General features: G+C 43.7%; 1 protein-coding gene across 1 annotated transcript; it reads right to left on the minus strand.

The window, feature by feature from the left end:
- Nucleotides 1–1058: 1058 nt before the first annotated feature.
- Nucleotides 1059–4020, minus strand: TPR3 (Tetratricopeptide repeat (TPR)-like superfamily protein). Its single transcript, XM_079039611.1, has 8 exons — nt 3761–4020; nt 3159–3252; nt 3022–3072; nt 2527–2700; nt 2104–2283; nt 1805–1924; nt 1531–1664; nt 1059–1415 (listed from the first exon to the last, which is right to left on the minus strand). Exons 1-8 carry the CDS (start codon nt 3892–3894, stop codon nt 1352–1354), a joined length of 951 nt encoding a protein of 316 aa, XP_078895737.1. The 5' UTR covers nt 3895–4020; the 3' UTR covers nt 1059–1351.
- Between the last annotated feature and the right edge of the window lie 9256 nt (nt 4021–13276).

A 13276-nucleotide genomic window follows, 5' to 3' on the forward strand; every position in this document is an offset into this window, starting at 1 on the left:
ATAGAAACTAAAAAATTTGTGTCTCACTTGATTGTTAGTTACCGAGGGGATAGCAATATATCTTGGCTTGATAGAAAGAGAATAAGCGTTCATTTGATCTTGATCCTTGTGGATCGAATAAGGGCCTAGATTGTATCTCCAGGGCTCCCCTAATAATATTTATAAATGAATTCTTTTTGGTTTTTCATCTCAAGTATTTAATATTATTACTTTTTTTAGCACATCTTCATTTAGGGATGAGCATATGGACCAGGGAACCGGCCGGAACCGGAACCCGATGGAACCGGTCGGGTCGGGCCAGGACCGGGACGTTATTTTTGTTGATTTTTGGAACCAGGAACCGGTATAACCAGCAAAAACCGGAACCGTATGGTGCTATTTTTCGAGGACCGGTTCCAACATTTGAAGACACGACAAGAACCGGGAACCGGTAGAACCGCCGGGCCGGTTCGGTTCTTGATTTTGGCCAAAGCCGGTTCCCGGGTCCGGTAATAAAATTGACTATTAATAATTTTTTTTAATAAGATAAATAAAACAAATTCTTAATGAGTGTTTATTGTTGTATGATGAAAAATACGTTTATATGGTATTAAGTGTTTGTTTTGCTTGTATTAGAGTTGCCGATTGTAAAGAATAAGAAAAAATTTTATTTAGTTTAATTTAATTTGTCGAAAATACCATTAATAAAATAATTAAAATTGGTTCCTAAAGTTTTTAACATCTTCTGATTATATATATATATATATATATATATATATATATATATATATATATATATAGAGAGAGAGAGAGAGAGAGAGAGAGAGAGAGAGAGAATTAACTAAAACTATGTATGTTATCCAACCTAACAAGCAATGCCTATACATGTTTTTCCCACCTATTTCCCACGTTGTTCCATCTTTTTTTTGTTGGGATAAAATTGAATTTCAATAACCCAAACACTAAATATTTAGTAATTTCTTGTTTGTTTTACATTTTTGGATATGACAACTATAATTTTTGTTTTTGGTAGACTCACAGTACAACGCAAGTCAAACACCAGAGTTGTACGGTACACATTTGGTTTGAAGACTTTGAAAGTCATGCTTCTCAACTTGTAGCACTACAATTACATATGTACCTTGGCACATTGTATAATTTCCTGTATTTTTCACACACAAAAAATAAATGCAACAAGAGATCATCCAACCTAAAACAAGGGCAAAAGTGATTCACAAATTTTTGAAAAAAAAAAAAGAAACACAAAACATAAAACGTAGGAGCAACTTGACTATATAATTATGGAAGCTGAACAAAACTTTTTAAAAATCTTTCCAATATCCTCAAAAATCCATTCCAAACAAGCCAATGATCAGGTATCTCTAAATATCCTGGGAAGCACTTCATGGGCACTGATATCTAATGCCACTGGATCCCTGTTATAAAGAAATAAATTATTATATAAACTTTTTGTTATATCTAAATGTCCTTTTATGTCATTTTACATTTGTCATTTATTTTGATTGAATAGTTGATAATAAGAAGACTAACTTGCATAATATTTGACCCTTCTCTGAAGAACTAGAAATAAACCATTCTTTTCTGAGAAGAGGAGATTCAAACTGCACAAAAAATCCATCGCTTTGTCCATGCTTCCATTTCCTTGGTCCCTGTCCTTTCCACACCTGTATACAACAATTAAAAAAAAAAAAAAAAAAAAAAAAAAAAACATGTGTTAAATTAAATGTAAGAAACATTGTTTTACCTAATGTTGAAATAGAAAGAAAAATATCTATTTCTATTAATTGGATATGATGAAAGGTACCTGTGGGTATGAAATGATAGTTTTGGGTGCAATTAAACATGCTGCTTGAGAGAAAGAGTCAGTGGCATATTGCCTTAAAAAGGAATAACAATCACCATGTGTATGAGGTGTCTCGAATGCCTGTTTAAAAAATCAACATCAGCATCAGAATAATAATACTATATTGTTTGTTTGATGACCCGTTTTGACATTTGACCCATTACCCAACCCATTTTACCACCTCTACCACATACAAAAAGCACATTATCATTAAGAGATAAGAATGATAATTAATTTGATTAAATGAATAAGAAAAGTACCTTGTCAATGTTGACAACAGGTGCATATTTTTCAGTGTCTGTTTTTTCTTTATCAAGAAGGAAATAAACTCTAGCATCAACATTAGACGTTTGATGCCATGACTTAACAGCATTCTCCATTGTTTCAACAACAAAAGAGAATATATCTTTCCAAGATTCCCCAACTACATACTTTTGTGCCTGAAACAAATAACATTCTCATTTAAAAAACAAGACAAACAACCATAATATTCACATTCAATACAATGCTTAAGATAAAATAAAGCAACATTTTTAGGGAAAGAATAATTGCTAACGAAAGAAAGTTTAATATTGAAAAGAAGTGTTTTAATTTCATGACCAAAAATCATCATAAACTCTAACAATGACCAATATAAGTAAACAAAAAACAGGATTATTGAATATTATAAGAAATAAAATTACCAATTCAGACTTGAAACTATCCAAGTGCTTTGCCAAATCAACATTTGATCTCATATTGTCCACTTCTTCCAATCGTTTTTTATCTTTTGATAATTGTGTCAATCTCTTGATCTTTCTTGACACCTCTGTACTTTGTGGGTTGTGTTGTGAAGCTATCCTAAAGGCTTCCAATGCCTGCATTACACACACACATTAATACTAATCTATGGGATAAATGCAAGAAATAGCAACATAGTTTCATTTTAGTATTGCACTTATGGGAAAATTACTCAATTATAGCAGTGAAAATTGCTTTGTATTTGAATGATATTGCTAAAAATGAGTAGATTTTTTAAGTGGAATGCTATAGAAGATATTATGAATATATATGACTGTTATAACAAACAAAATAAAAAGATATATGTTGTTGTCTCTTGCATTTAACCCTTGATAACCTTGGCTTCATATTGTACATAACAATTATACAGAATATAGTGGAAAAGAATGTAAGCATACATCATCGTATCGTTCCATGGCCTCTAATACACATCCTTTCCTGAAATAACCCTGAACAAGAAACAAGGATACCTTACATCAGACAAACATTAGAGAGAAATTAATGTCTGCATACAATTTGTAGGTCATGTTAATACCTTTTCCCAGCTAGGATTCAAAGATATTGTTGTTTCAGCATCTGTGAGTGCTTTTTGAAGCTTAACAAGATTTAGAAATGCTGCAGCACGATTGCTGGAAAGAAGTTTTAAACAAATTAGCAGAAATGGCATGGAACCCCACATCAAGGGAACAAAAGACCATAAGCATGTTTATAAAAATGCAATGAGCATCATCAAATCCTTCCAGATGATAATTGATCAATAAGTTTAACATTTCTGCTTAACACATGTAGAATTTGGTTTCATGGAATAACAATTGGAGCTTATTTAGAACATATTTTAACGAATCGATGATAAATGCAAACAAATTGGTAGTTATACACTTTGAAGGAATGTTTTTACTGAAGGTATTGAAGTTGTCTAAAATAGCTAAACAACAATGTAAAATCAACTCGTCTATTTCATCTCCTAGTTGACCATTTCATGATACAAAGTCGAACACTAAATAACAAATCGAAGTCACTGTGTAATTTTTAAAACCTATCTATCAAGAAGAAAACAAGCAAAAACAATGAAAGGAACTATCGAGATTCAAGCTCACAGTATGTAGCAGAGATCAGAAGAGTAGACAGAACGGTTACCTGTAAAGCGTAGGGTTAGAAGGATCTTTCTTGATAGCTTGAGTGTATATGGCAGCTGCTTTTAGGTAGTTTCCGGCCTTGAAAAACTCATTTCCTTGATCTTTCAACGATACATCTGGTTTGGGTTCCGCCATTAGAGCTTTTTTACTTTGGTAAGGTTTAATGTTTAGGGTTCTGCGAGGGTGATGAGTTTGGCTCGTTTGAGAGGAGAGAGGCGCCTTTCAAGGGAGAAAGCTGCCTCAAATGATCGGGAGGAGGATTAGAACGTGGTCTAAAAATTTAATAATGTTAATCAGAAAATGAATTAAGCGAAAATTACAGATATAATAAATTTGATTTATCGAAAATAGCCAATAGCCTATTCTAAAAAGAAAAATTACAAATATAGTTAAAAAATTTCCTACTTTTTCTTCATATTTATTCCTATAAAACAATGACATGATAATCTAATTCTGGTTCTTAATCTTCTTTCTTGATTTTGATTTTCAAAGTTGTCTAAATAGAAAGTTTAAGGGGTATATTTAACGGTGATTTCATATATTTTTAATAGTCTATATATAAAATATAGATAAAAATAGAATGTCTGTTTTTTTTATATTGTTTTTCTAGTTATATTTTTATTATAATAATGTGAATTCTACTAAATATTTCGTTGTGATGGGATTGGGGGGAATATTTAACCGTGGAAGTTGCCTAAGTAAAAAGTTTAAGGGGTCATATTAAGCGTGATTTCATATATTTTTAATTGTCTATGTATAAAATATAGATAAAAATGGAATGTATGTTGTTCTTCTAGTTATATTTTTACTATAATAATATGAATTCTACTAAATATTTTGTTAGGAGGGGGATATTTAACAGTAGAAAGTTTAAGGGGTCATATTTAATCGTGATTTCATATATTTTTAATAATCTATATATAGAATATGGATAAAAATGGAATGTATGTTCTTTTTATATTGCTTTTCTAGTCATAATTTTACTATAATAGTATGAATTCTACTAAATATTTCTTTGGAGGAGGAATGACGCAAGCAATGACGTATAAAGCCATTTTGTGGTGGGAAGAATGATGCAAACAATGTGTAACGACCCAATTTTCATGACCAAAAATTTCGTTTTAAAAACATTACTTTAGAAAATATTAAAAGCTAAAACATTGTCTGATCAAATCATAACACAAGTGAACCATGTCTAAAAGCCAATTCATACATTCAATCAAATATCAGAGTACAAATCCCAGTGAAGCTCGTAAATGCGGAAACCGGAGAGTGTGTGTGTGACATGTTGCTACCGCGCCGACTCCTTTCCCCTGGCTGAGGAGGTACCTGAAACCAAAACTGAAGACTGTAAGCACAAAGCTTAGTGAGTTCCCCCGTCGTACCACATACCATACAAACACGTAACATACATACTGCTAGGCTATTCTGGGGTGCCTGACTACCCGGTACGGCCGTTCTGGGGTGCCGTCCTACCCGTGTCAAGCCATTCTGGGGTGCTGACTACCCATGTCAAGCCATTCTGGGGTGCTGACTACCCGTCGGTCCTAACAACCGACCACAGGGACTGGTCCCCTCATACTACCTCTATCGCATAACAAGCCAGCATGCAAACATATCATCATATACTGTCAGACGTATCTGGGGTGTCTGACTACCCATCGGTCCTAACAACCGAACTCGACTACTATCACATACAACGTATCATGCTAGCATATAACATATCAGGTAGTAGTAAATCTAGATGATATCACAAAGACAATCATCTACCATACGTCTCCTACTGGTGGGTCGGCGTTGTGGCCTTAGACCCACCGCTACTGGAAGGTAACTCACCTCGAAGTAGCTGCTGATCTGATCGGGAACTGACTGCCTACTGCTGCTGCTGCTGCTGCTCCGGAAATCCTCCGGCTGCAATTCCCACAATATACCCAATCAAACACTGCGCACTGACCTTTGGGTAAAAAGACCATTTTACCCCTGACCATGCCCTAAGCCATAGTCAGAGTCAACTTTCAGTTGACCCGACTCGCCGAGTTGGCTTTCCAACTCGCCGAGTCCCTATCCAGACGACTGCCCTGAATCCCGGTCCTACCCGTCGAGTTAGGCGACGACTCGACGGGTTTACCTTCTTAACCAATATTCAAGTCCTTTATCCTACTCGCCGAGTTGTATGAACAACTCGTCGAGTTCATCTTCATCCGATGAACACTGATGCTAAGACTCGCCGAGTTGTATGAACAACTCGCCGAGTCTGTTCTTGATCTAAGGAGATTGCCTTGAACTCGCCGAGTCAGGGCATTGACTCGCCGAGTACCTCCATAGATAAGTTAAGCTTCCGACTCACTGAGCCACACCCCGTGACTCACTGCTCACTCGACACTACGAAAAGGGGACAAACTCGAAGACTCACGAACAGACTCGCCGAGTCATATGAACGACTCGCCGAGTCGTTGCCATGCATCCACTAAATACACAGATTTGCTCGATTCCAGTCCATGCCATTCACAGATCTGGGCTTCTAGGACACGAATCACACGTAAAGTTTCCAACTTTACGTGTGGATATTCACCAATATGGATTTTAGGGCTCAAAATGTCTCAAAAGGGTAGATCTAGGGCTAACAAGCAACATGGGGCCATAAAGCTAACAGATCTGAGCTCCTGGAGCTCAATCTTGCCTAGATCCAGAGGCCAAACATCTTATTACGACATACAATGCACATACAAGCTTGAGGATTTGACCAAGAAGGACCCAAATGAAGTTTTAAGCATAGAATCAAGGGGAAAACGGGTTATACCTCAAAGGAACTGCTGGAAGAACACAAATAATGCCTGGATGGCTTCCCTTCTTCTGGATCTACTTCCTTCCTCCTTCCAAACCTTCAAAAACACACACACTAACCTCAAACTCTCAAAGAATAGCTTAGAACGAGAGATACAGGGCTTTAAGGGTCAATGGGGGCCGGCTTGGGGCTGATAAGTCCTTTAAATAGGGTGCAAACCCCTGAAACTTAGGGTTTCATCCGACAGCTATGACTTGCCGAGTCCAGGATATGGACTCGCCGAGTCGCCAACTTAAACGTGTCCCGGGTCCCGCATCCATTCGGCGAGTCGGACCCATGACTCGCCGAGTCCAAGGCTAAAAGAAAGGAAATACTCAAATAACATTTACGTACCAGGAACCGGGTGCTACAAATCTCCCCCACTTATTTTAGACTTCGTCCTCGAAGTCTGCTGCTCGATCCTGAAACAGCTCGGGATAATGCTCTATCATCTCGTCCACCGGCTCCCAAGTCCATTCTGAACCCTTGCGGTGCTGCCATTGCACCTTCACTAGCTCCACCTTCTTGTTCCTCAAATCCTTCGACTTCCTGTCGAGGATTGCGACTGGGCGCTCAATGTAATTCAGGCTGTCATCAACCTGAATATCCTCCAAAGGTACTACTGCAGAATCGTCCACTAGGCACTTTCGCAACTGAGAAACATGGAAAGTGTTGTGGATCTGGCTAAGCTCGGCTGGCAGATCCAGCCTATACGCTACCTTGCCCACCCGGGCTACGACCCTGAACGGTCCGATGAATCGCGGGCCCAACTTGCCCCGCTTCCTGAATCGAATGACGCCTTTCCATAGCGACACCTTCAGGAGAACCATATCCCCGACCTGGAACTCCAAATCGGATCGACGCTTGTTGGCATAACTTTTCTGCCGACTCTGAGCAGTCTGAAGCCTGCTCCGGACCTGTTGGATCCTCTCGGTCGTCTTGAGCACCACTTCGGTGCTCCCCATGACCCTCTGGCCAACTTCACCCCAGCATATCGGGGTCCTACACCTCCGCCCGTACAACATCTCGAAGGGAGGGCGGTCGATACTCGTGTGATAGCTGTTGTTGTAGGAGAACTCGACCAGGGGAAGATAGGTATCCCAGCTACCACCGAAATCTAGTACGCACGCCCGCAGCATATCCTCCAGAGTCTGGATGGTCCGCTCGCTCTGCCCATCCGTCTGCGGGTGAAAGGCAGTGCTAAAATGCAGACGAGTGCCTAACTCGTCATGGAATCTCTTCCAAAACCTGGAAGTAAAACGCACATCCCTGTCCGAGATCACCGATACTGGCACCCCATGCCGTGCCACAATCTCTCTGATATAGATGTCGGCCAATTTCTCGGCCGATATGCTCTCCTGAATCGGAATAAAGTGAGCACTCTTGGTCAATCTATCCACGATGACCCAAATCGAATCCACTCCACGTGCGGTCCTGGGAAGCTTCGTGATAAAATCCATCGCGATATCTTCCCATTTCCACAGTGGAATATCCAACGGCTGCATCTTGCCATGCGGTCTCTGATGTTCGGCCTTGACCTTCCTGCAGGTCAAACATCGCTCGCCATACCATGCCACATCCCGCTTCATGCAGGGCCACCAATAGTCTAGACGAAGATCCCTATACATCTTCGTCGCCCCGGGATGAATAGAGAATCGGGACTTGTGCGCCTCCTCCATCAAAATCTGGCGCACGCCTCCATGATACGGCACCCACACCCTACGGTGTAGTGTCAAAAGTCCTCGGCTATCATAATCAAAGGAGGAAACCTAACCCACCACACGCTCGCTCTTCCGATGCTCCTCCTTGATAGCCTCCTGTTGAGCCTCCCGAATCTGCTCCAACAGGGGAGTCACCACGGTCATCCTCATGCAAACGTCCCTGATCGGCGCCGCCTTGCGGCTAAGCGCATCGGCCACCACATTGGCCTTCCCCGGGTGGTAAAGGATCTCACAATCATAATCCTTCACCACGTCAACCATCGACGCTGCCTCATGTTCAGATTCGGCTGATCCATGAGGTACCTCAAACTCTTGTGGTCCGTGTAGATGGTACATCGAACCCCGTAGAGGTAATGCCGCCAGGGCAAAGACCACCGCCCCCAACTCCAAATCGTGTGTCGGATAGTTCGCCTCGTGAGGCTTGAGCTGCCTCGAAGCGTAGGCAATGACATGCCCCCTCTGCATCAGTACCGTGCCCAACCCAGAAATGGATGCATCACAATAAACCACAAAATCTTCTACGCCCTCTGGCAGGGCTAAGATCGACGTCTCACACAATCTCTGTCTCAGCGTCTCAAATGCAGCCTGCTGCTCGGGTCCCCACCGAAAGACCACGGCTTTCTTCGTCAGCCGCGTCAGGGGTACGACTATCTTGGAGAAATCCTGGATAAATCTCCGATAGTAGCCTGCCAATCCCAGGAAACTCCGAATCTCAGATGGAGACTTCGGAACCTCCCATCTCATCACGGCCTCGACCTTGGCCGGATCGACCAAAATCCCGTTCTGATTGACGAGGTGTCCAAGAAATTGCACCTCGCGCAACCAAAACTCACACTTGGAGAACTTGGCATACAAGCTCTCCCTCCTCAGGGTCTCTAACACCTCTCTCAGATGCTCCTCATGTTCCTCCCGAGTCTTGGAATAAACCAAGATGTCATCGATGAAGACTATCACAGACCGATCCAACATCGGTCTGCATACGCGGTTCATGAGGTCCATGAACGCGGCAGGAGCATTGGTGAGCCCAAACGGCATCACCACAAACTCATAATGGCCATAGCGTGTCCGAAACGCGGTCTTCTGCATATCCTCCTCCCTGACCCTCATCTGATGATAACCCGAACGCAAATCAATCTTGGAGAACCAAGATGCTCCCTGAAGCTGGTCAAAGAGGTCATCAATCCTCGGAAGCGGGTAACGGTTCTTCACTGTTACCTTGTTCAGCTCCCGATAATCTATACACATCCGATGCGACCCGTCCTTCTTCTTCACAAACAGAATCGGGGCTCCCCAGGGCGAACTGCTCGGACGAATAAATCCCTTGTCTAGCAGCTCCTGCAGCTGCGTAGACAACTCCTGCATCTCGGTAGGAGCCAACCGATACGGTGCCTTGGCTATCGGAGCCGCACCAGGAACAAGGTCAATCCTGAACTCCACCTGTCGCTCCGGAGGTATCCCAGGAAGCTCCTCTGGGAAGACATCTGCAAAGTCTCGGACCACCGGAACCTCGCTCACTGTCGACTTACCTGCCTCCCGGGTATCCATCACATACGCGACATATCCTGCGCATCCCTGCTGAAGGTAGCGCCTAGCCCTCGCTGCTGAACATACAGCGGGTCCACACGGGGGCCTCTCTCCATGAATCACTAACTCTCCCCCACTTGGGGTCCTGACCCGCACTAGCTGCTGCGCGCAATCTATCACAGCCCCATTAGGGCTCAGCCAATCCATGCCTATAATCACCTTGTTCCCACGCAACGGTATGGGAACCAAATCTACCAAATAGCGCTCCTCGAACAAACGCAGCACGCAATCTCGAAATACCATCGATGCTCGCACCGATCGATCATCAGCAATCTCCACCTCCAAAGGGCAATCTAACTCGCCTGATGGCTCATGAAACTTCTTGCTAAGTGCAAGGGAAACGAATGATCGGGACGCACCCGAATCAAATAACACCTGAACTGGGAGGCCGTTCACATGGAACGATCCTAATGCATACGTATACATACAGAGCACATATTAATAACATAACATTATAAAAATAAGATAGAGGGAAAGAATCATACCCGTCACCACATCGGGTGCGGCGCGTGCCTCCTCGGTAGTCAACTGAAATGCTCGGCTCCTCACCATTGGAGCCTCTGACTTGCCCTGCCGGCCATCCGTGATCCGCAGGGTCGCTGGAGCTGGCGCCTTCACCGGCGTTGAAACTATCAACTGGGGGCAATTGGCCTTCTTGTTGCCCCTCTGGTTGCAGTGAAAACACAGCAACTCTGATGTCTGAATAACTGCTGCCGGAGCAGTGCAATCCCTGCTGATGTTCTCGGACTTGCCGCACTTGTAGCAGCCTGATGATCCCATCCTGCACGCCCCCTCGTGCGGCCTGCCGCATTTCCTGCAGCGACTCGGTCCTGAATGGCCTTTCGGCCTACCATCTGATCCCTTGGGCTTCTTCCCCGAAGCCCCTCCTGCCTGTCCCTCCTCCAATTTCCGTTTCCGGATGTGCTCCAAATCTATCTCCCTCTCCCTCGCCCTGGCAATCATAGAGTCCAAGGTAGGGCAAGCCGAAAAGCTAACATGCTCCCGGATGTCAGCTCGTAGCATATCATGGTAACGAGTCCTCCTCATGTCCTCGTCACCGGCATACTGGGGCACCAACAAAGCCCTCTCCCGGAACTTGGCGGTGATCTCCGCCACAGTCTCCGTCGTCTGTCTCATGTCAAGAAACTCCCTGGCCAGCTGCTGAAGCTCGACCGCCGGCGCAAACTCTGCCCTGAACCTGGTCACAAAGTCCGACCAGGTCATGGCCTCGATAGCTGAGGCTCCCAACGAGTCACCCACTGACTCCCACCAATCCCGGGCTCGGTCCCGTAAACATCCTGCTGCATACCTCACCTTCGACCCCTCGGGGCAGAAGCTAGTCAACTGGGCAGACTCGATGTCTGCAATCCATCGCCTGGCAGCAATGGGGTCTTTCACCCCATGGAAATTCGGCGCACCACTGCCCCTGAAGTCCTTAAAGGACAGTGTGCGAGACCCCGACTGGCCAGATGCCATGTCGCTCCTGAACGCCCTGAGGCGATCCTCCATCAACTCGATGATCCCTTCCTTGATCGACCCGAAGATAATGGGAGTCGACTCAAGGATACCCTTGGTAATCTCTGACGCGATGAACTCGCGTAGTCCCTCATCAACCGGCTCGGAACCTGATCCCGAACCTGACCCCTCTTCTGAACCGCCATCTACCGGCCTCGATCGAAGTACCACCATTCTGCAATACATCACAACAATCAATAGTGATGCTGATACTCTCTGAGGGATCACATCTACTTACAAGTTCCCTAGTATTATCTTGGCCATCCTTGGTTCAGGTACGGATCCTCTGCTTTCAGTAGTACGGGCCCATACTACCTTTCACATCTATCCGTACCTTCTTCAAGGAATGCCTCGACTCCACCAGATCCCTTTCACTACTGCTGATTACTGCTATACTCATCCTAGGCTTGCCCTAGGGAAATATCTAGTTCCACTCTAACCAGTCCTCAACTGCTGCAGGCCTCCTTGTAATGCCAGTTAGCCATTACCCGAATACCATCACATGTGACGAGGCTCAGATAATCCTTCGAGTATCGGACTCGTCCCTACAACGGTTGGACTCAAACAAGAGCTGCGCAGTAGGATCAAATCCGACACTCTAAGATTATTCAACCCTGATCACATGTGACGTGACGCATTCGCCTAATGGCTAACTCCCATTATTCAGAGTCCCACGAAGCACGAAGCAGGCAGCATTCAGATAAGGGTAACAATCTCAATTAACTCTATCCACTTTCAGGAACTGAGCTAGCATAAAGTGCTAAGCTCATACTACCAGGCATAACCTAATCAGGCTATCCTACTTACTATCTACTCAATAACTAGCATGCAAGTTCTCATACAACTGAAACACATTAAGCAGGCACATAAGGCATCACTCCTAGATCCTTAGTCCTATTATAGCATGCTGTTCTACAAAAGCTGATAAACATAACATAAACTTGTATGGGTACTTTGGGGATACTTACTTGAGCTCGGCCGGTCGCGCACATCACACACTTCGTTCTTTCTCAAAACTCTTTTCTCAATTTTAGAAAACATTTTCTTTTAGAAAATCTTTTAATCCCTCGATTTGAGTTCAGACACTCCCGAAGGTGTGTCCGAATCCCTCTAACCAGGGCTCTGATACCAACTTGTAACGACCCAATTTTCATGACCAAAAATTTCGTTTTAAAAACATTACTTTAGAAAATATTAAAAGCTAAAACATTGTCTGATCAAATAATAACACAAGTGAACCATGTCTAAAAGCCAATTCATACATTCAATCAAATATCAGAGTACAAATCCCAGTGAAGCTCGTAAATGCGGAAACCGGAGAGTGTGTGTGTGACATGCTGCTACCGCGCCGGCTCCTTTCCCCTAGCTGAGGAGGTACCTGAAACCAAAACTGAAGACTGTAAGCACAAAGCTTAGTGAGTTCCCCCGTCGTACCACATACCATACAAACACGTAACATACATACTGCCAGGCTATTCTGGGGTGCCTGACTACCCGGTACGGCCGTTCTGGGGTGCCGTCCTACCCGTGTCAAGCCATTCTGGGGTGCTGACTACCCATGTCAAGCCATTCTGGGGTGTTGACTACCCATGTCAAGCCATTCTGGGGTGCTGACTACCCGTCGGTCCTAACAACCGACCACGGGGACTGGTCCCCTCATACTACCTCTATCGCATAACAAGCCAGCATGCAAACATATCATCATATCCTGTCAGACGTATCTGGGGTGTCTGACTACCCGTCGGTCCTAACAACCGAACTCGACTACTATCACATACAACGTATCATGCTAGCATATAACATATCAGGTAGTAGTAAATCTAGATGATATCACAAAGACAATCATCTACCATACGTCTCCTACTGGTGGGTC

This window comes from Lactuca serriola, chromosome 1 (assembly GCF_051521515.1).
Source record: "Lactuca serriola cultivar US96UC23 chromosome 1, Lser_US96UC23_V15, whole genome shotgun sequence".
NCBI lineage: Eukaryota > Viridiplantae > Streptophyta > Magnoliopsida > Asterales > Asteraceae > Lactuca > Lactuca serriola.